This window comes from Penicillium macrosclerotiorum (assembly GCF_028827735.1).
Source record: "Penicillium macrosclerotiorum strain IBT 26536 chromosome Unknown utg000001l_segment0_segment0, whole genome shotgun sequence".
Lineage (NCBI taxonomy): Eukaryota > Fungi > Ascomycota > Eurotiomycetes > Eurotiales > Aspergillaceae > Penicillium > Penicillium macrosclerotiorum.
In genome coordinates this window covers 1737673-1756160 of record NW_026643081.1, presented here as the reverse complement: position 1 = coordinate 1756160, position 18488 = coordinate 1737673, and the positions used below count along the sequence as shown (strand labels likewise).

The following is an 18488-nucleotide window of genomic DNA, read 5'->3' as shown; positions in this document are numbered from 1 at the left end:
CTGAGCCCACAAACCCCTCCACACCCCTTGAGTCTGTTGCAAAAATGGGTCGCAAGCCCAACCAGCTCATCCTCGAGTTCTTCATCCGAGGGCCCAAGCTCGAGGACTCCAGCAATCGCTACCAGCACACCTGCAAGGCCTGTGGCGAAAAGTTCCCCAAGGGTCGCATTGACAGCCTCACCAATCACCTCGTCAAGAAATGTCAGGCCATCCCGCTACGCGACCGCCAGCGCGTGCTTCTGCGCCTCCACGAACTCCCCGACCTCACTGAAGGCGATGCAAGCAAGGACCCGAGCGCGGCCGGGGCTAAGGGGAAAGCGGGCGATGGCTCGTTTCCGAATCGCCCGAACTTCGACGGCCTCAACGTCCTGGCGGAGGCGTCCCGCCAGGTGGGTGCGTCAGACACCACAAAGCGAGGCCCCGCGTACACACAGTCGGTGACCGCTGGTGGGAAGACCGTCGTCGTGGACCCGGCTCTTGAGGCAGAGTTTACTGTTCAGGGATCTCAGCACGGCGATGAGAAGCAGGAAGACGGCGCAAATGCTCAGGGTCAGTCGAAAGCTCCGCGGGAAATCGCTGGGCGAAGAACCCCATCTGTAGCTAACACATTTCATGATCCAGGAACCCCTCAGGCCTCGAGCACCCCGACCATTCCTGCTCTCCCGAGCCACACCTCCGACCACCATACCTCCATGTCCCCTCCTCTTGGCGATGGTTCTTTGACGCCCGAGCCGACCTCCAATGCGCGCCAGTCGCAGTTGTCCATGATCGCTGCCTCTGCCAATGAGATGGTGCCACAAGGGCTGACAATGGACGGCGAGCTCGGTGCTGATGGATTGAAGATGAGCCAGTGGAACCAGCAGCTTTCCACGCACGAACAACTCCTGTTTGATAGCTTGCAAGAGCATGACCCGTCGTTGACAGCCGCCACGCAGCGGGCGGCCTCCTTTCCGCGCCCGATTGCTATGAACCCCAACACGCAAGCGAAGGGCTTCGTGAACGAATTTGGCAACTCGACCAAGCCGGCCAAGCCCAAGGTGCGCGGGCGCTTCACCCCCGAGCGACGCCGTGAGGTCCAGGAGGTTCGGAAGCGCGGCGCGTGTATCCGTTGTCGAATGTTGAAAAAGCCGGTACGTATGTCCCTCGTTTTTCCCGTCCCTGCTCTCTTATTACTTTTTTTTTTTTCTTTGGGTGGTCAGTCTTCGCTAACAGCGTCCAGTGCTCTGGTGATACTCCTTGTACGACTTGCGCCAGTGTTGAGAGCGCTCGTCTCTGGAAGCACCCTTGTATCCGGACTCGTTTGTCTGAGGAGTTCGAATTGTATAATGCCAGTATGTTGATCTTGTCCCACCTGTTTTTGGATTTGATGCTAACGGTCTGAAGATCTGCACGCCACATTGGCTTACCACGACACCAACGCAATCCGAAATCAAATTAAGTTTGAGCACTATGCTGGTCGCATTGAGGTGACCCATATGGAGGAGAGCATGGTCTACGTGACTATCAGCGGTCTCCAAGGCCACCGTGCTTCCGTCTCCGCGCTTGACCCCCAGCTCCAAGGTTTGGGCGATGACCAGTTCTCCGGTCCCCCGCAAGAAATCTACCTCCTCGATAGCGATGCCGATGACATCCCAACAAAGCTGGAGCTTTATATCAAGAAAACCGGTGCATTCTTCATCGAGCGCGAGACATCTCCCTTCATGAAGCCTACACTGCAGCTGGCCTCGGAGCTCAGCCAGACGAAGAAAGACACTCTCCTCGAGCGCGCTGTGGACCTCTGGGTTGCCACTCACATCTTGGTCGACACTGAACTCAACTGGAAGACTTTCTGCAACCCGACCCTTCCCCCAACTTCCATGCACTCCCTCTCCCAGCCCTCCGACGAGGGCCGTCTTCCTATCGACGAAGTCACTGATCACGAGTCCTACAACCTGCTCGGCAGCCAACTGCGTGCTGCTATGGAAAAACGCGCCATGCAGCTTAGCAAATCTGTGATTAATGATCTGGAGCGCCGACTGCTGCAGCGCCAAAAGACCGGCTGGTTTGAGACATTCCTCGTCGCCATCGTCCTGCTCAACTGCGTCGAGCGCACCTGCTGGCTCTTCCGCTCCTGGGACAACGAGAGCTTCGCCCAGCGCTGGCCCCTGGACAAGCGGCCCCCCTACTACTTCAACCAGTCTGAACGCTTCGCCGACATTTTGCACATGCTCCTGCGCATGCGCAGCCTGCCTCCCAAGACCACCATTCGCCCGGATAACGGCACCCTCAAGGCCGTTGACGGCAGCGACGAGAATGCTATGCGTTGGTTCGACATGATCCAGGTCTCCCCCTTCTACCTGGAAGAGCGCGCCAACGCCCTCTTCGACCCCACCGACTCGCGCTCTCTAGACCTCTGCCATAGCGCTCGTCTCCTGCAGCCTTCCGCTGCCTAGGCCTAGGTAACCTTTTCTATCCTGTTATTAGTCCATCTTTTGTCGCCTTGACGTTCTTTTTTCCCTCCCCACTTCGCCTGTCTGTGTGTCACGGCTATCGATATCTTGTATGATGATGTGAAGGGAAACTGCATCCAGGAGGAACGGGGGGATCATGAAGGGGGGTGGGGGGTGGGGGGGGGCCCACAAGAGTAGGGCGGGGGAAAATTTTTGGTTTTGACTCTCAATTTTTTTTTTCTTCTTCTTTATTACTATTTCTTGTGGCCGTTCAAGTCCTTGTGGCCTTGTGCTTATTTGACTGGGTTGTCTTGATGATCTGTTGGTGTTGTGGGGTTTGGAGGGGGCTCATCGCCCAGGCTCGCGGTTTCTTTTTTTTTTTTTTTTTTTTTTTTTCCTCTCTCTCCCTTCTACTATTTACTAGCTTTGCTTGGTTTGAAATCTGCTAGGCTGGATGTCTTAATATTCTTTGCTGCAGGGCCTTTTCCGTGCGTGCCCTTCTCCCCTCCTTAGGTTGGTAGAGGCAGAAGTAGATCCGTACATATGGGATATGAGTATACTCGACCGGGCGTCAGAATGTCACATTGCCTGCGGTGGCAGTGGTGTCTAGAAGCCGTCTACATAGAGAATGAACCTACCGAAAGGAACACTGGCGATAATAGATGCTGCTGGTTTTCTGATAGGGGGAGAAAGAGCAAGGTTGTCTAGAAATGTAGATTTGCGGGAAAATACGTGCATTCCAGGAGGCAACAGTTCAGTCAGGAGCAAAGCCACGCACGATCTTAGGAATAAAATTTTCGGAAGTTCACAGGGTATCAGAGAAACTTACGTTTTTGGAAACCAAGGTTTGGGAACAATGCCCTCCACCCCCTCTTCTCGTACATCTGCTAATACATCATGCAAAGCGAGACACTGACTCAAAATCCAGTCGGCGTTTCGAGTTTGAAGGACCACGTTGCAAGATGTTGCTCTCGAGCCCGCCACCGTTTTGAATGTATCGGTTATAGCTAATACACCAACCTTAGCACTGTAACTTGTTCCAAACGCTGATGATAGCATTCGCCTCTATCTGTGCCTTTTCTTGAGCCTCATGATTTGATAGCCACACCGAGAGCATAAGGCGCCGAATATACCTTTCACTTCCCGCAGCACTCGCACATGCTGAGCGGCTGTATTTCTCGCGGCTTAAAAAAAACCTGTTTGGCCTTCGTTTTCACTGCTTCAGGCCAAGAGTATCGACGACAGAGCCAGCCTGGATGCAGGAAGCTTGAATGCGGAGCTTAACTTATACTGCCGTCAGGAAAGCCCCCCCCGGGGTTGGATTCCGGATCGCTCAAGGACAAACATTCCATACGCCAGGACCTCTTATAGCTGGTACACATACCATATATGGTACTCAACTGGTTGTGACCAGTTCTCATACCACTCGATGCCCGAGCCCTTGCGAAGGGATCACAGACCAGAACCCAGCCCTCCCTTACCGAGGGCTCCGAGGAACTTGGACCGATCATCAACGGAGTATAATGCGATGAGCTCATAGCCCTCTACTTGATCAGGCTCACATCGCAGCATTGTCATACTCTGGACAGTCTCCAGGCTCACGAAAGCCTTCAAGGGCGCCCCAAAGCAACATTTCCTGAAATTGTAATTCTCGTCGCGCAAATATTGAATGTCTCACCATTGGTTATTGGTGAAGTTATGGGTTCAAAATGTGCATCGAAACATCTTAATCCCTGTTTTGTAGCCCCATCAGATCGTGCTCTTGCTGTTGTTGGATTTCAAGCCGTCGTGTTGGATGCTGGGACTTGCGGACTGGTCAAAGGAAAAAGGCCATGTGCAGTCCTGTCAAGTTCACTTTAGAGCTACAATGAGGCTTGGAGCGATCCAGACTTCCCTGAACAGACCGTTTGATCTGCTTTGAAAGACATCGAGAGGCCATGGTTGGCATGACTTGCAGGTTCTTAAGGGAACCACACCTCGATCCGGCACACAAGGCTCTCAATTCGGAATTCTACGCTATCTACAAAGGAGGATGTCACTGCGCGAGGGTTTGAAAGCCATCATGATTTTGGTAGCCATACATGACAATTGTACATGAAAAATGAGTATACATGAGCACCAAGTATCTTCTTCAAACACCAAAGGAAAACACTGTCATCAAGAGGGGGAAAGTACATGGAGGGAATAAAAACATGAAAGCCCTGAAAACCTGTCAAGAAACGTCATCATCCAGAGTGACGAACTGTGATCGAGAACCATGAGAGCTTGTTGAAGACTGAATAGCCACCGAGATAAATGAGGAAAGCCGCAGATATGCGGCAATGTGGAGGCCTGACCAGCAAGATCTGAATCGGCGATGAAAGTATGAAGCGTTGGCTATGAAGATGTAGGTCAAAAGCGTTGTATAAACTTCGTTGAAGATATGATGAGTCTGATGATGTAACAGGCCGTGTGAAGTTTTTTTTTTTTTTTGGAAAGATCAAGATAATCTAGAACAATTGTTGGTAACAGGGACCAGGAGGCAGACAACAATGCGTAGGACTTACCATTTTGAATGTAGAGAGTGGCGGCAATATGAGACAGTGATTGGAAACCAATGTGTCAAGAGGCTCAGGGTGAACAGCTCAGAAGAGAAGACAGTGGCAGTAGCCAAGGATCAAGATATTGAAAGGTTTGAAAGGAGTCAAGGGCGGCTTGAGCAGGCAACTTAGTCAATAATTGGTTCTTTGGATGGAGGACAGCTTTGTCAGGCGGGCAGGGAATCAAGGAATTCGGAATGATTGGGGATGATGACAGCTTGGTGGGACGAGAAACTGAATGGATACTCATGCGTCGAGGCTGACATGGAGATTGATGGCTTCAAAATTTGAAGAATGGTTGGAGGCCAAAGGATGGTTGGAGGTCAAATGACGATTGGAGGTCGAAGGAGGTGGAGGATGGATTGAAGTTCGGTATCCGGAGCGGCGAAGACATTGTTGATGGAAGTATTTGCGACATTTTGGGCGACTTGGACTTGGGAGATGACTTGGACTTGGGAGATGACTTGGACTTGGGAGATGACTTGGACTTGGGAGATGACTTGGACTTGGGAGATGACTTGGACTTGGGAGATGACTTGGACTTGGGAGATGACTTGGCCTTGGACGACTTGGAAGGTGTCTTGAAAAGTGACTTGAAAGATGACCGAAAAGGTGACTTGAAAGTGGATTGTTGAGGAGAAGAGACAAGTCATGCACCAAAACAAGGTGAGGGAGAATTGGGCAACTTGGAAATTGTGGAAGAATGAAAAGATTGGACAGGAGAAATGAGCATGGACATGTAAGACATGGACATGACGGTCCCAGTGAGGATTTGGAAAACAGAAACACAGTTTGGTCAGATTGATGCATGACTTGTCAGTTTGGCATGTGTTCTCATGTGTCTCTTGCCCACCAAAGCACAAGTGACGGCTGACCAAGCAGCGACGGTATATTGCCGCGTCATAATATGTGCATCTGTCTGTGACCGTGACGAAGGAGAGCGGAGTAGAAGGAGGGGGAGGGCGGAAATGAGGTCATTCAGACAGTACCAAGCATATCGAGCGACGCCGGCAAATCCGCAACCGCGAGGGACAATAGAGGCCACAGGGACCATAAATCAGATGGGGCAAGAAAGGCTGACCAAGCAGCGACGGGTATATTGTCGCGTCATAATATGTGCATCTGTCTGTGACCGTGACGAAGGAGAGCGGAGTAGAAGAAGGGGGAGGGCGGAAATGAGGTCATTCAGACAGTACCAAGCATATCGAGCGACGCCGGCAAATCCGCAACTGCGAGGGACAACGGTCCATAAGGGACCGTGAATCAGCCAAATGGCGGGCACTGCAACAAGATATGTGCCTCTGAAGTCATGACCGTGACGAAGGAGAGCGGAGAAGAAAATAGAGGAGAACGGAAGATGAGGTCATGCAAACAGTCCCAGCATATCAAGCAACAGTCCCAACAACCACAAGGCCCAGCCTTCTCAGCCCACCCAGCCGACCCAAGGCACAAATGGCATGCAAGTCTCACATCTCAACACATGCCAATCCGTGGATGGAATTTGGTGCAAATGAAGAAGGATTGAAAGTTGTCACAAAGGTTGAAGCAAGTCATGAAGGGTGAAGCAAGTCATGAAGGGTGAAGCAAGTCATGAAGGGTGAAGCAAGTCATGAAGGGTGAAGCAAGTCATGAAGGGTGAAGCAAGTCATGAAGGGCCATGAAGGATGAAGGCCATGAAGGATGAAGTCCATCAAGGTTGAACAAGACATGAAGGGTCATGAAGGTTGACACATGTCATCAAGGATGGAGCAAGTCATCATGAATGATATGACAAGACATCGAGGATGGAGCAAGTCATCAGAGACCATGAGGGTTCAAGCAAGTCAAAGTGGATGAGGTAAGACAAGGTGATGAAGGCCTGAGGCAGACAAGGTCAAGTTGGATGGGAGACCGACGAGGATTAGAGGGAGTCAAGCAGGCAGAAGATGGGGAGATGAAGAAGGAAGAAAGAGTTGGGAGCTCGCAGAAATCGAGCGAGGTATTTATACCCTCGAGGGCAAGGCCCACGTGCGCCCTCATTTCCCAAACGGGGGCGACAGCGAGGTGAATGTGCCTTCCCCAATGGGATATCAATAGGACCATCGCTGCCTAGGACCTCGTGCCTTCCCGAATAGGAAATCCCAGCGACATCAAACGGGCACTCTCGCTTACTGCTAGCGCGGCTGTTCCTAAATAGGAAATCCCAACGACATCAAACGGGCCCTCCGCCTCCCAGAGGGCAGTACAGGCCCTGTGATGGTCCCCCAGCCCTAGAGATGGTGTAAATGAGGCCTACCATAGACGCACTGGAGGTAATGGAGTGTGTACATTGTGAGTGCGAGCATACCCCACCCAACACCATTCCCCAAAACAGGTCTTATACCACCACTGCATGTCCATCAAGATCAGATATCACCAGCTCTGGAGTCATAGAGTAACGGGCCAACATGTATCACCTTGCCTTTTATATCTACAAAGTCATGCCTGGGCCAGGAGGGGAAGGCTTCAGAAGGATCAGGATGGTAGTAAGATCTCGTAGACATCCGATACCAGGATGGCTCCATGTATATTCATGACAACATCTAAGCATTACAAAATACACCAGTAAGCCACGCTGTCGGGGAAAGGGGAGCAAGAGACACATATGTCAACATTGCAACCACAATTCCAGCGAGCTTCTTCCATAATGCGGACACCAAGCAGCAATCCATGCATGCGGTAGCATCTCCTCACGGCCATTCAACATCCCGGTCTCCCAGGTAATAACACAAGACATTAAGAACTGTACAAAAAATCAACCCTGTTGGCGCATATCCCCCAAGCTCAGAAAGAGGGTCACGGTGTCCCTGTCATTTCCTGCGAGACAGGTGTCGAGCCCGGCATTGGTACTTGCTCCAGCACGACAGCATAGAACTTGCCTTCCTCAGACGTGTCATGGTACGGTCCAGCAGAGAGAACCGCCCTGTAAGCTTCCAGTCAGCGCGAGAATCAAACAGCCTGAGTAGCAAGACCGGGATGGATCCCGGAAACACAGAGACAGAAGCAGAGCCAGAAGCAGAGACAAAAGCCAAAGCCACCGAAGACAAGTGAACAAGAAAAACAAAATAAAAATGACCTACCATCCCTTGTACTTCGGTTGATTGAAAATCTCCGTAAACACCTTCAAAATGCGCAGCGGGAGCTCCAGAATAGACGGGAGCTCGGGCCCGTCGCCACAGATCGGCAGGCCGAGTTTGTTGACGGGCAGGTACACGATCTCGGCCGCGTTCTGCGGGTTGCGCGCCTCCTGGAAGATGAGGAGGCGGCGAGCTGGAGCGTGCAGCTTGCTCATCGCGGGCAACAGGAGAGTGGAGGAGAGGACAGGCGATTAGAGTACTCTCTCTTTGCGCGGGCACGTTCTAGGATGCTGCCCGGGCCGGGGATGTGTTGTCGCGCGCGCCTCAACACGCGCTTATTTTTCTGTCTGGTGAGTTCTCTCTTGGCGCTGGAGGGCGGAGGCTCATGGTCAGCAGTCTAGTCTGACACATGGAATGGGTTATTGTGCACCTTACTTGGACTTACCTGCGAAGCCCACCACACGGCGGGACGAAAAGAAAGGCACGAGAGGAGCTTGCTTATCGCGTCTGGATCGGCGCTTGGATTAGGATTAGCCGGGGAGCGCGGGGTCAGGGGAAGAGGAGGGAGCGGCGGGCTTCCTCACAATAGAAATCCCGTTACGATATGGAAGAGGAGCTGTCGCACAAGATTGCGAAGGATTGGAGGCCCATGGAAGCTTCCATCATAGGCCTTTCCCGCATGGGCTTTCCGCGCTGATGGGGGATCGTCGTGGTGCTCGGGTGCTCTCTCATTTGCCGCGTCAACAATGGTGGGGCTGGAGGGGGAGGTATGTCCCGCCTCGAAGTGGGATTTGACTAATAGATTCACGCCGAGGCTATTGGCTGCGAGAAAGAGAGCTCGATGGTCTATGGGATATGTTTTTATGAAGCGAATACAACAGACTGAAAAAAAGAGTCACATTGGAGTCAATTTCTGGATACACGTGGTAAGGAAACATGGATAACTGCTGCAGCTAGAACTTGGATATGCAATTATAGGCTACAATGGATCATGGATCAACCATGCAGGATGAATGGCGGAAGATTCCTCTAGAAAGGGAGAAAAGACATTGGGTATCACGGGGAGAAGAGAAGAACGAAAGACAACAACCAAGGGAGGGACCAAAAGTTGACATATACAGAAAGAAATCCGACGCCAGATGGGAAGGATCGTGGCATCATTCGAGGAGGATCATGTTAGAATGGCAAAATGAAAGAAACCAAAGCAAGAAGAGTCAAGAAGAATCAAGCGTCAAGCTCGCCTTCTAAGACTCGCCGGGCTGCATCCAGACGGCGCCGCAGAACGCGAGCGGCCTTCACATCGGGGTCGGGGGAGGTCGTAATTGCCTGAAGATCCATGCACACATTGCCGAGGCTCTGAAAAAGCTGCTCCAGCATTTGAGTATCGTCATCGTTAATGCCCCCCGATGTTGGGCTCACAGGACCCGGGTGAGGGCTCGAGGCGGCGCGCACGGTGGAAACTAGGGACGAGACGAGAGATGTCGGGGTGGCAGACCCAGCGTTCGATGGAGACCGACCGCTCAGGTCCATGACTCGCGATGGGGACTGCGGGACATTCACCGGTGTGTCAGTCCCGTCTTGTCGGGGTCCACGAGGAGTTTGAGAGCGATCAGTCCCGATGGGAGGGCTGACGTGTTGATTGTGCGTGTGCTGGTGACGGAGTTCATGGTTGAATCGACGATCCCAGTACAGAATATCATCTGCATCGTCCGGCATCGGCTCACCCTCAGTGGCAGTGGCGAATGTCGCCTGGGTCGAGACGGACATGGAGCTGTTGGTGCGCGAGTGTCGAACGGACTGAGTGGGGCGGGTGGTCTCGACAGATCCACGAGAGCTCATGCTGGTCCGGCGGAGCTGTTGCGTATAATTACCCAAAGCGCTGTGGAGAATGAAATGTTCGTAGTCGAAAGCATCTTCACGCTCCTCGTGAGGCGTTGCCAGGTCGGCATCCAGTGGCTCCCGCAAGATCTCATCGAGCGCCTCTCGGTCAATTTCACCGTCGTCAAAATAGTCGCCCTCTTCCGCGTCTTCATACATGCTGTCTGTGGCAGACTGCCGCCCATCATGGTAACTAGCTTTTCCCTGACGCTGCCACGCCTCCTCTGGAGTATTCGGGCTTTTCTCCCCGGGGCTCTCATCCGATCGCCCAGGATTATACGAGTCGTGCCGATCTCTTGCCTGGGCATCCTCATACGATCGAGAGTGGGTCTCTCGAGCGTACTCTGAGCTCCCATCCCGTCGAGCAGAGCCTTGACTACTGCGGCCATCACGAATTTCCAAGCCGTTTTGATACCAGGGATCCGCAGCCGTCAGGGGACTCGGTGTGCGGAGGCTTTGCAGGCTGCGGCGGCGGAGGTTGTCTTCCTGTGTCCGCACTTTGAGCGAGGAGATTTTGATGTGCAGCCCCTTCATCTGGTACTGAAGGTCCCGGACCTGCAGCTGAGACTGAGCACGGCTGGGAGGGCCATACGAGCTGTAGACCGGGCTGAAGTCGCCCCCATTGGACTTCGATTCATCATCCGCAGAGATGCCAAGGCCCTGTGGGGATTCTGACGAGCTGCCCCCTTGGGATACCGGAGATTCCAGCACCACTGGGGACTCGAGAGGCGCAGGCGATTGCCTGGAGTGGGATGACTGAGCCAGTTCCAAGTGCGGCGGTTTCATGGAGGATATAGATGCTCGATGAGTCAAGTACGACCGGCTCCGGTCATATTGGAAGGTCCGTTCGTCGTTGTGGAAGCTGGAGATGCTGCTGGAACCCATGGCGCTGACTGAGCGGGATAATTGCTTTGTATCGGTCGAGAGGCTCGATTCAGGCGGGAAGTTCGTCTCGCTATGTACGCGCGAATGGCGCTTGGTCGACGCATCCTGTGAGGGCAGGAACGATTGTCGTCGAAGCGCGGATCCCTTGCGGTCCGTCCGTGAGATCGACCTGTACAGGCCGCCGACGGGCTGGTGAAGGCCCATGGGTGAGATATTCCCCGGGGCCGAGGGCGAGGGCGAGGGAGTGAGTCGAACCGACGAACGCGCGCGGTTCAAATTACCTTCCATCAGCTGTGCAAACCAAGTTAGCTTCTTTCTCTGGAATGTGTCGCGAGGACATTTTTCCGCCGACCCTCCTCCTACGTACCGTCAATCGTTTTTTCGCATTCTCAAGAATTCGCTCCGCTTCACTGCTTAGGATCGCCGACGAGAACTCTTCCCCAGGGCCTTTGCCCTTGGCCGCCGACGCGATGACATGACTAGCCGGCAAGCTGCCCATGGTTGTATTCTCGGTCCCACCATTCGATTTGTTGACTTCCTCCGCCAGTTTCGGGGGCGCCTCCCGCGCCGTCGGCGGCGAGACCTCTCGCGATGCGCGCCCGCTCCCTGCACTGACCGTCGAGTTGGAGCTACTCCATCCCGCCTGGTCTTTCTTCACCGGTACGGTCAATTGAGCAGCCGATGTCTGTTGGGACCGTGGTGTCGGCAGGTCGCCCTCAAACCCATCCAAGTATGATGGCGAGAGCTCCTCCCCGATATCCGACAGCCGGCGAGCATTCACATCCTCGTGCGGCCAGTTGTGTCGCGAAAAACTTTTCTTGGCGCGGCTCGCGGGCACGCTCGAGCCGGCATGGGGGTCGGCAGCATTGTAGCGCGCATTCAGGTTGGTCAAGTAGACCAACTGCGAGGGCGGGGAGGGCGTCTGGGATTCGCGTTCGCTGCCGTCATACGGCAGGATCATGTCCGGGTCGGTCAGGGTGAGGGAGGGCATGGGGGGTGGAGGCCCTCGGCCTAGAAGATCCAGGAAGGGGTTTTCGTCGGAAAGAATTCGAGGATGGAGGATAGAGGGGGGGGGGGGGTTGGAGGGGGGTAAAAGGAGAGAAGAAGCACGAGACAATGCCGTTTGCACGGGCTCTTTGCCGGCTGTTGTTTATCCTGGTTTAGTCTGTTGGATGGCCCGTCTTTGGCCTGGAAAAGATACCCCTAACGGGCGCGGTGGATGCGGCTTAGCGCGCCGTGATCATTGCCCGTTCGGGATGGGGCCCTGAAGCACTTGCGGAGATTTTTGAGGAGTTTGGATGCGATTCTCGACTGTTGGCTGCTAGGCTGCTGGCTGGTTGGCTGGTGGGCGTGTTGGCTTGGAATCAAGGCTTCAATGGGGCCAATTGAGCTCTTGAAAGGGGGCCAACTCTCCAGAAGAATCCTTCTTCAGCACTGGTTAGGCCTCGGTCGGGTTGGTCTGCAGCGTCCAAGCAGAAGCTCGAGCGGGTTGCGGGTTGAGCTCGGCTGGTGTTTAATTACCTGACGAACCGCAGGTCTAGAACCGACTCGGACGATCCCCTCCTGAACATCGACCACGGCATTCGTCCTGCGTCGATCCACCGCCGTCGACCTCACACGGTACGGACGTACAGAACAAGACAGAGCTCCCAGTCCCCCTCGGCCCGATCCAGGGCGCTGTGCGATCGCAGGCAAGGATCCATGTCTCACTCCTGGGGTTCCAAGAGCTGCTGAATCAGACAGGCCGGTCAATCGGGCGGAACGAACCCCTGAGATCCGCGGCTGCGATCCATGGGAACCCACCGCGTGGTGGAGACGCCAATTTCAGATGCGCCGCTGGGAAATTGACGCGGTCACGGACTACAGACGGACCAGGATGGAGGAGGGAGCGGAGGAGTAAGACATAGTAGAGGAATGGGAAATAAAGAATCACGACAAACACAACAGTTGTATGCTTTTGGGGTTCATAACTCCGGGAATAGATAGATACAAGATTCTTTATTACAAAGAGGACAGAAGAAAAGAAAAGAGGCACAGCAAAAAAAAAAAAAGAAAACCGGGGAAATGCTTGATCACTTCATGGAGCTCATAGCTTCTGGAGCAACAGCTTCGCGCCGCTGCTCGCCGGGCCCGACTTCTTCTCCCCCTTGCCCGACGCCGAGGCCTGCTCCAGCGCCTTCTTGTTCTTCTTGAGCGTCTTCAGCAATGCGCTCTTCTGCGCGAAGTCGTCCGACTCCGCCAGCGCCACCACGACGAAGGTGTTCGGCCCGGTCGCCCACTCCATCACCTCACCACTGATCTGTTCGTACAGGAGGTCGTGGAAGTTCAGCGCCGGCGAGACCTTCTCCACCGTCTTGGTGGCTGGGTTGAAGCGGCCGCCCTGCACCAGGGACTTCAGCAGGCGGCCGAAGGCGGCTGAGTCGCGTTTCTCGGACTCCACCTTGGCGGCGTTGGCCACGGCCGTAAGGGCCTCGGTCTTGTCCCCGTCGGCTTCCATGAGGACTTCGCCGATGAATTGGCAGCCAAAAGTGGTCTCCAGCAGAGTCTCGGCACGCTGGGTGATCAGTGCGAGCAGAGTCGGCGACGCAGCCTTGACCAGCTCCTGGCGGCGGACCTCGGGGTCTTTCTTGGAAGTTTCTTTGCGGACCTCGCGGATCTCCTTGAGGATCTCTTGGTCCGCGTCGGTCAGCAGCCATTTGACCCGGTCACCGGCGAAGGGGTAGAGCACGGGGATACGGGCCGTCAGGTCATTCACCTGCAGGATCAACTCCTCGTTCCGGGCCTCCTCTGTCTCATTCTGGTTCAAGAGCTCGGAGAAGATGGACTTGCCGCTCAGCTTTGTGTCATCAATCACCTCGTAGGCGGCCAACAGGACCAAGTGGCCGTTCGCGTCGCCGGCCATCACCTTAATCGTATCGCGGTAGAAACGCAGAAGCAACTTGCGGTCCTTGGCATTGGCGTAGGCTAGCGCTAGGGACATCAGGCGCGCGCCGGACTGAGTGAACGCCAAGTTCTTGACCAGATCGCCCTCCTCGTCGCCCTTGAGCAGCTCGAGGAACTCGTTGGCCTCGTTGCTACCCGGCTTCGTGCTGAGGAAGTACTGCAGCATGGCATCGTGCAGCAGAGTAAAACCAGTAGTCTTCTTCTGAACCAGCTGATTGATGAGCTCATGCAAGAAGCGCATGATGGACGACCGCTTCTCCGGGTGGGCCTCGAGGATCTTGGGCAGGTCGGAAGTCTCCTTGTCATCCTGGAAGATGACGAACTCCGGGCCGTACCACTCACGCAGAATCCGTCGTCGCTGCTCCTTAGTCGCAACGGTGCGGTAGATATCGTCGAGGATCCACGAGCCCTCGGGGTGACGGATGAGCCGCTTCACATTGCCGTAGAACTCGGGGATTATCAAGTCCCGGATCTCTGCATCGCCGTGCACAATCAACTTTCCAACAAGGAACTTGGCATAGCGGCTTTGCGCCAGCTCGGTGTAGGTGCCCTTCAACTCATGCGCGATCTGCTTGCGCTGCTCCAAATTGCCGTACTTCAACGCGGTTTGGATAACCCGCACGGAGTCGTGCTTGAACACGAAATCCCGAACGCGGCCAGTGACGATCTCGAACAGCTCCTTGACCAGCTTCTTCCTCTGCTCCAGCGGCACATGGGACTTGCGACGCAGTTGCTCCCAAAGCTTTTTCGAGCGGGCGACAATATCGGCATTGGGCTTGGCTGCCTTGCGCTCCTGCTGGAGGGCTTTTTGCTTGATATGCGATTCGCGAGAATTGTTGCCTGGAAATTCAAATCACGGTTAGCGAAATACCCAATACAACGGAGGCGGACGAGCGATCTCGGACAAAACATACTCTTAGGCGCCTCAGCGGTATCCTTCTGATATTGACCGTTCTTTGACTCCGGCTTAGAGCTCTTCTTCTCCTTGACACCCGCCTCGCTCTCCTCTTCGCTCACATCCTCCATATCCACATCATCCTCGGGGGAGTCGTCAAGGGCACCGAAATCGTCATCGCCCGAATCCGAAAGATCGTCGATATCAAAGTCGTCATCATCCTCGGATTCCTCCTGGACCCGCTTCTTCGAGGGCTTCTTGTCGCTCTTAGCGGGCTTAGCACCCTTCTTCGCCGGGGCGGCGGACTTGGACTTCTTCACAGGCGCGGAACCCTGCTGCTTGCTCCGCTTTCCATTGCGGTCCTCAGCGCTGTCAACGCGACGTTTTACACCAGCCATGATTTGGATCTGTCACAGTGACTTGGTTTTTTCGTCACTGAATCAAGTACCGGCGAGATAAGGTGTGAAATTCCGAGCTGTCGAGGCTCGTGGTTCTAGAAGATAATTTTTTTGGCCGCAGGCGGAGGAAGTTTTTTTGCCGGTTGTTTGCACGGTTTGCACCGATAAGGGCCCGCGGATGGATAAACGGGCAGGGTAATGTAGCAATTTACAAGTCGGCATTATGCTTTTCTATTTTTTTGGAGGGGTGGGGGGGATATCTAAAAGTCATTACGAGTACTAGCCAGATAGAGCGATCGGTAAATGGATGCATTTTGCAAATGTGTTTCCATCATCTCTAAACGAATTGCGTGGAACGGGAGTCGGTTCTCGCAGGCCAGTAGGTATTATGGTCTGTCTGAAATCAATGATAGGACAAAGAAAAATGTACAAAACGAATGCCAGCCAGGAAAGCAAAAGAAATGCGTCATCTGGCTGATGGAATAAAACGAGCACCTTCCATTATATCAGGAGCGCTCCCTTAAACAATACCCATTAAAAATGACAGATGGCGCGAGAAACCCAATAATCACACAGAGTTAAGCCGAAACGCCGCTTCCGATACATTAGAACCTCATCAAATGGACAACTTCTCATCATGCATGCGTGCGGACACACTTTAACTGTCGCTCTCCGAAGTCGCTATCACGACGGGAGAGGGCATCTTCATCGCGCTCAGTTCCGAGCTTCCCCCGCTCTGGCCGCGCTTCCTGCCAGGAATGTGGAACCCAAAGGAGGTGGACGACTTGGAGCCAGGCTGATGCCCGTCGTTCGAGGAATCACCAAAGCGGGCGAAGAGGCCCTTCTTCTTGGGTTTGGTCTCATCATTCAGCCCGACGTCCTCAAAGGCGTCGTCTTCTGTAGGATTGGGCCTATCGCGGCTGCTGCATTGCATGGTGGGGGAGTTGATGCGGGAGAAGCGGGAGTCGAATGAGCTTCGGGAGGGGGCGGCATCGGGGTGTATCACTGGGGAACGGGCGGAGATGTCCTGCGCCGGGTTAGCATAGGCATTCAGAGTTATGCTGGGTGCAATTGCAGGCAAATCTGCGTGGTACATACAAATGAGCGCCGGTAGGAGTCGAAGGACTCGCGAGATATTGAGAAAGGCTCATTCTCATCGACCAGGTCACGGTGATGGTTTGATGATCGTGTTGAGCCGGGATACCGGTGCCAGAAGCTCTGCTTTTCGGGAGGAGAGGGCTATCAACGATTAGAGGGGGGGAACTAGTCGAGTCGGGAGCGCTTCAATCGCAGAGGCCAATGGCATACCGGAAGATAGACGCCGCTGTCATTGACGACTGTCCGCATGTAGTCAATTAGTGACGAGTCCCATTGATAAATACGGTAGTCGCATCAGAACCACTCAGATAGGCCTGGTCATACCACTTAATTGATACTCTGGGGGCCGTTGGTCGTCACAGCTCTGGCGCATCGTGATTGGAGCCGGGCGCGAATTGGGTGATAAATGGTTCTCGTCGAAGCCGTCGGCATCTGCACCACTAGGCTGGGCCTTGCGGCCAAGAAGATTGCGAAATGGAGGCATGGTGAACAATGAAAGTGGATTCGAGAGGAAGTGAAAGAAGGAAAAGGCGGACTTCACATGATCAGGAGACCATGGATCATCCGTTGAGTGGCTCCGCCCAACCGACTGGCTCTTCTGTGCTTCTGCCCAGGGCCGACCAGGACTCGGACGGCCAAGCGGCCCACTACGTCATGATCCCCTCCAAATGCCCCCGCTCGTCTCCTGGCCCGAGACGGCGAGGGGAACGCAAGAGGTAGTGATGCTCCATGCGTAAGTGAATTTTTCCTTGTTATCACACACCTGTTTGTGGTTCCGATAGACCAATCCAATCCAAACAGGGCGTTCTTCCCCACCCCTTTGAGCCTTGTAGCCCTGGGCTTAATTCCTGGATCCACTCTCTCCGCATTTCCAACGGGGCCAGTGTTCCTCTGCGAAGTGGCAACGGTAAAAAAAAAAGGTTAAAAAAGAAACGATGCCGGTGGATTGGCTACTTACATTGGCGATTCAACCTCAGGCTGGTCGGCCATGAATACCAAGACTGTGATGATTTCTATGAGGCGACCCAACTCAACCAGGAAACCTTTGTGATGGCTGGGTGAATGTGAATGCGAGGGCGTATACATATCAAATGGTCTACAGAGCGGACTATCAGTTGATTTAGTTGATCTTCGTGGTTACCAAGGTTGCTTTTTTCTCGGGATATTTTGTTATAGCCAATCGTGACACGTCTGTATAGAGCCATACATATATTAGTAAACTTGCTCAGCACCGATGTATCGATTTAACAGGTACCCAATCCTAGTGAGACTGTTTTATCTTTTTTTTTTTTTTTTTCAAAAATGAAGCCAAGACGAAGACAAAATGTACTCAGTCCGGAAAGACAGAAAGAGGACTCGGCCCACGGGTTCGTTCCGCAACTATAAGCGGAGGCGGTTCAAGCCTTCGGTCACCTTCATGTCGAAGAGGTATTGACGCAATCTCTGACTTTACCATCGTACATCTTCTCGATCTTTGTGCCTCGAAAAAAAACTCATGCTAGCGACTCGCAATGTCTTCATCTGACAGTATGTTTTTCAGGAATGTTGAAAAAATGCCCTATCTCTGACCAAATATCATTGAAGGCCTTCCATCATATAATATTGGAGACCTGCCGTCATATAGTATTCCCATGAACAAACTCAACACCTCTGATGAGTCCTACACGCCCTCAGCTCAACCTCGTTCGGAAGCCCGTAATGAAAATGTGAAAATGATCGCGATGGGTGTATTGGGCCGCGTTCTAATTATCTGTGGCCTTCTCGCTATCGGTGTGGTCGGATTCTGGTTGCTCGTTAGTATGATGTAGGATTTAAAGGAAGAAGTTAAAAAAAGTGAGTCATAGTCTACTCCGTTGCATCGGTCTTCTATCTGACTATTTCACAGAGGGCTATAATGCATAATCGTCAAGCCTATTGAATATCTGTATTTCTCACATGATCTCGATAAGGCCGATTTTCAAACGTTTAATTGGGGTATGAAGGATTTTGAAGTCGAGATTTGTGGTTAATCATGGCTGTTGTGGTTCTTTCTCTGACGAGGCACTTTATATGGCTATCTCTGTAGCTACCTTGCGGTCGTTTAGCTATTATTCCAAGTTCAAAGTTCTGTTAAAGGCACATCTTCAAGTGTTTCGATATATCGACCTAGCTATGAGGCATTTGCCGAGCTCTTATGGTGGTGGTGGTGTTGGTGATGAAAATCATGCTGATTCTTTTTTGCCCAATTTGTTCTTGACATATTAGTGGGGTTGAGGCATGAAAAGCGATTCTGTGTGGGCCATCTAACA

At 53.3% G+C, this 18488-nt stretch overlaps 7 protein-coding genes across 7 annotated transcripts; 2 read left to right on the top strand and 5 right to left on the bottom strand.

The window, feature by feature from the left end:
* Nucleotides 1-44: 44 nt before the first annotated feature.
* Nucleotides 45-2432, top strand: N7462_000596 (uncharacterized protein; the record flags this gene model as incomplete). The annotated part of the gene is made up of 4 exons (XM_057072322.1): nt 45-549; nt 622-1130; nt 1220-1331; nt 1384-2432. 4 exons carry the CDS (start codon nt 45-47, stop codon nt 2430-2432), a joined length of 2175 nt encoding a protein of 724 aa, XP_056938852.1.
* Nucleotides 2433-5331: 2899 nt separating this feature from the next.
* N7462_000595 (uncharacterized protein) lies at nt 5332-5661 on the bottom strand (the record flags this gene model as incomplete). The annotated part of the gene is made up of 1 exon (XM_057072321.1): nt 5332-5661. One exon carries the CDS (start codon nt 5659-5661, stop codon nt 5332-5334), a length of 330 nt encoding a protein of 109 aa, XP_056938851.1.
* A 2161-nt stretch (nt 5662-7822) lies between these two features.
* N7462_000594 (uncharacterized protein) lies at nt 7823-8318 on the bottom strand (the record flags this gene model as incomplete). The annotated part of the gene is made up of 2 exons (XM_057072320.1): nt 7823-7949; nt 8107-8318. 2 exons carry the CDS (start codon nt 8316-8318, stop codon nt 7823-7825), a joined length of 339 nt encoding a protein of 112 aa, XP_056938850.1.
* A 1009-nt stretch (nt 8319-9327) lies between these two features.
* Nucleotides 9328-11857, bottom strand: N7462_000593 (uncharacterized protein; the record flags this gene model as incomplete). The annotated part of the gene is made up of 2 exons (XM_057072319.1): nt 9328-11157; nt 11234-11857. The coding sequence occupies 2 exons, from the start codon at nt 11855-11857 to the stop codon at nt 9328-9330; spliced, it is 2454 nt and encodes an 817-aa protein (XP_056938849.1).
* A 1095-nt stretch (nt 11858-12952) lies between these two features.
* On the bottom strand, nt 12953-15102 carry N7462_000592 (uncharacterized protein; the record flags this gene model as incomplete). Its single annotated transcript, XM_057072318.1, has 2 exons — nt 12953-14649; nt 14724-15102. 2 exons carry the CDS (start codon nt 15100-15102, stop codon nt 12953-12955), a joined length of 2076 nt encoding a protein of 691 aa, XP_056938848.1.
* Nucleotides 15103-15760: 658 nt separating this feature from the next.
* N7462_000591 (uncharacterized protein) lies at nt 15761-16684 on the bottom strand (the record flags this gene model as incomplete). The annotated part of the gene is made up of 4 exons (XM_057072317.1): nt 15761-16129; nt 16201-16341; nt 16411-16439; nt 16525-16684. 4 exons carry the CDS (start codon nt 16682-16684, stop codon nt 15761-15763), a joined length of 699 nt encoding a protein of 232 aa, XP_056938847.1.
* Nucleotides 16685-17711: 1027 nt separating this feature from the next.
* N7462_000590 (uncharacterized protein) lies at nt 17712-18008 on the top strand (the record flags this gene model as incomplete). The annotated part of the gene is made up of 2 exons (XM_057072316.1): nt 17712-17727; nt 17785-18008. The coding sequence occupies 2 exons, from the start codon at nt 17712-17714 to the stop codon at nt 18006-18008; spliced, it is 240 nt and encodes a 79-aa protein (XP_056938846.1).
* Between the last annotated feature and the right edge of the window lie 480 nt (nt 18009-18488).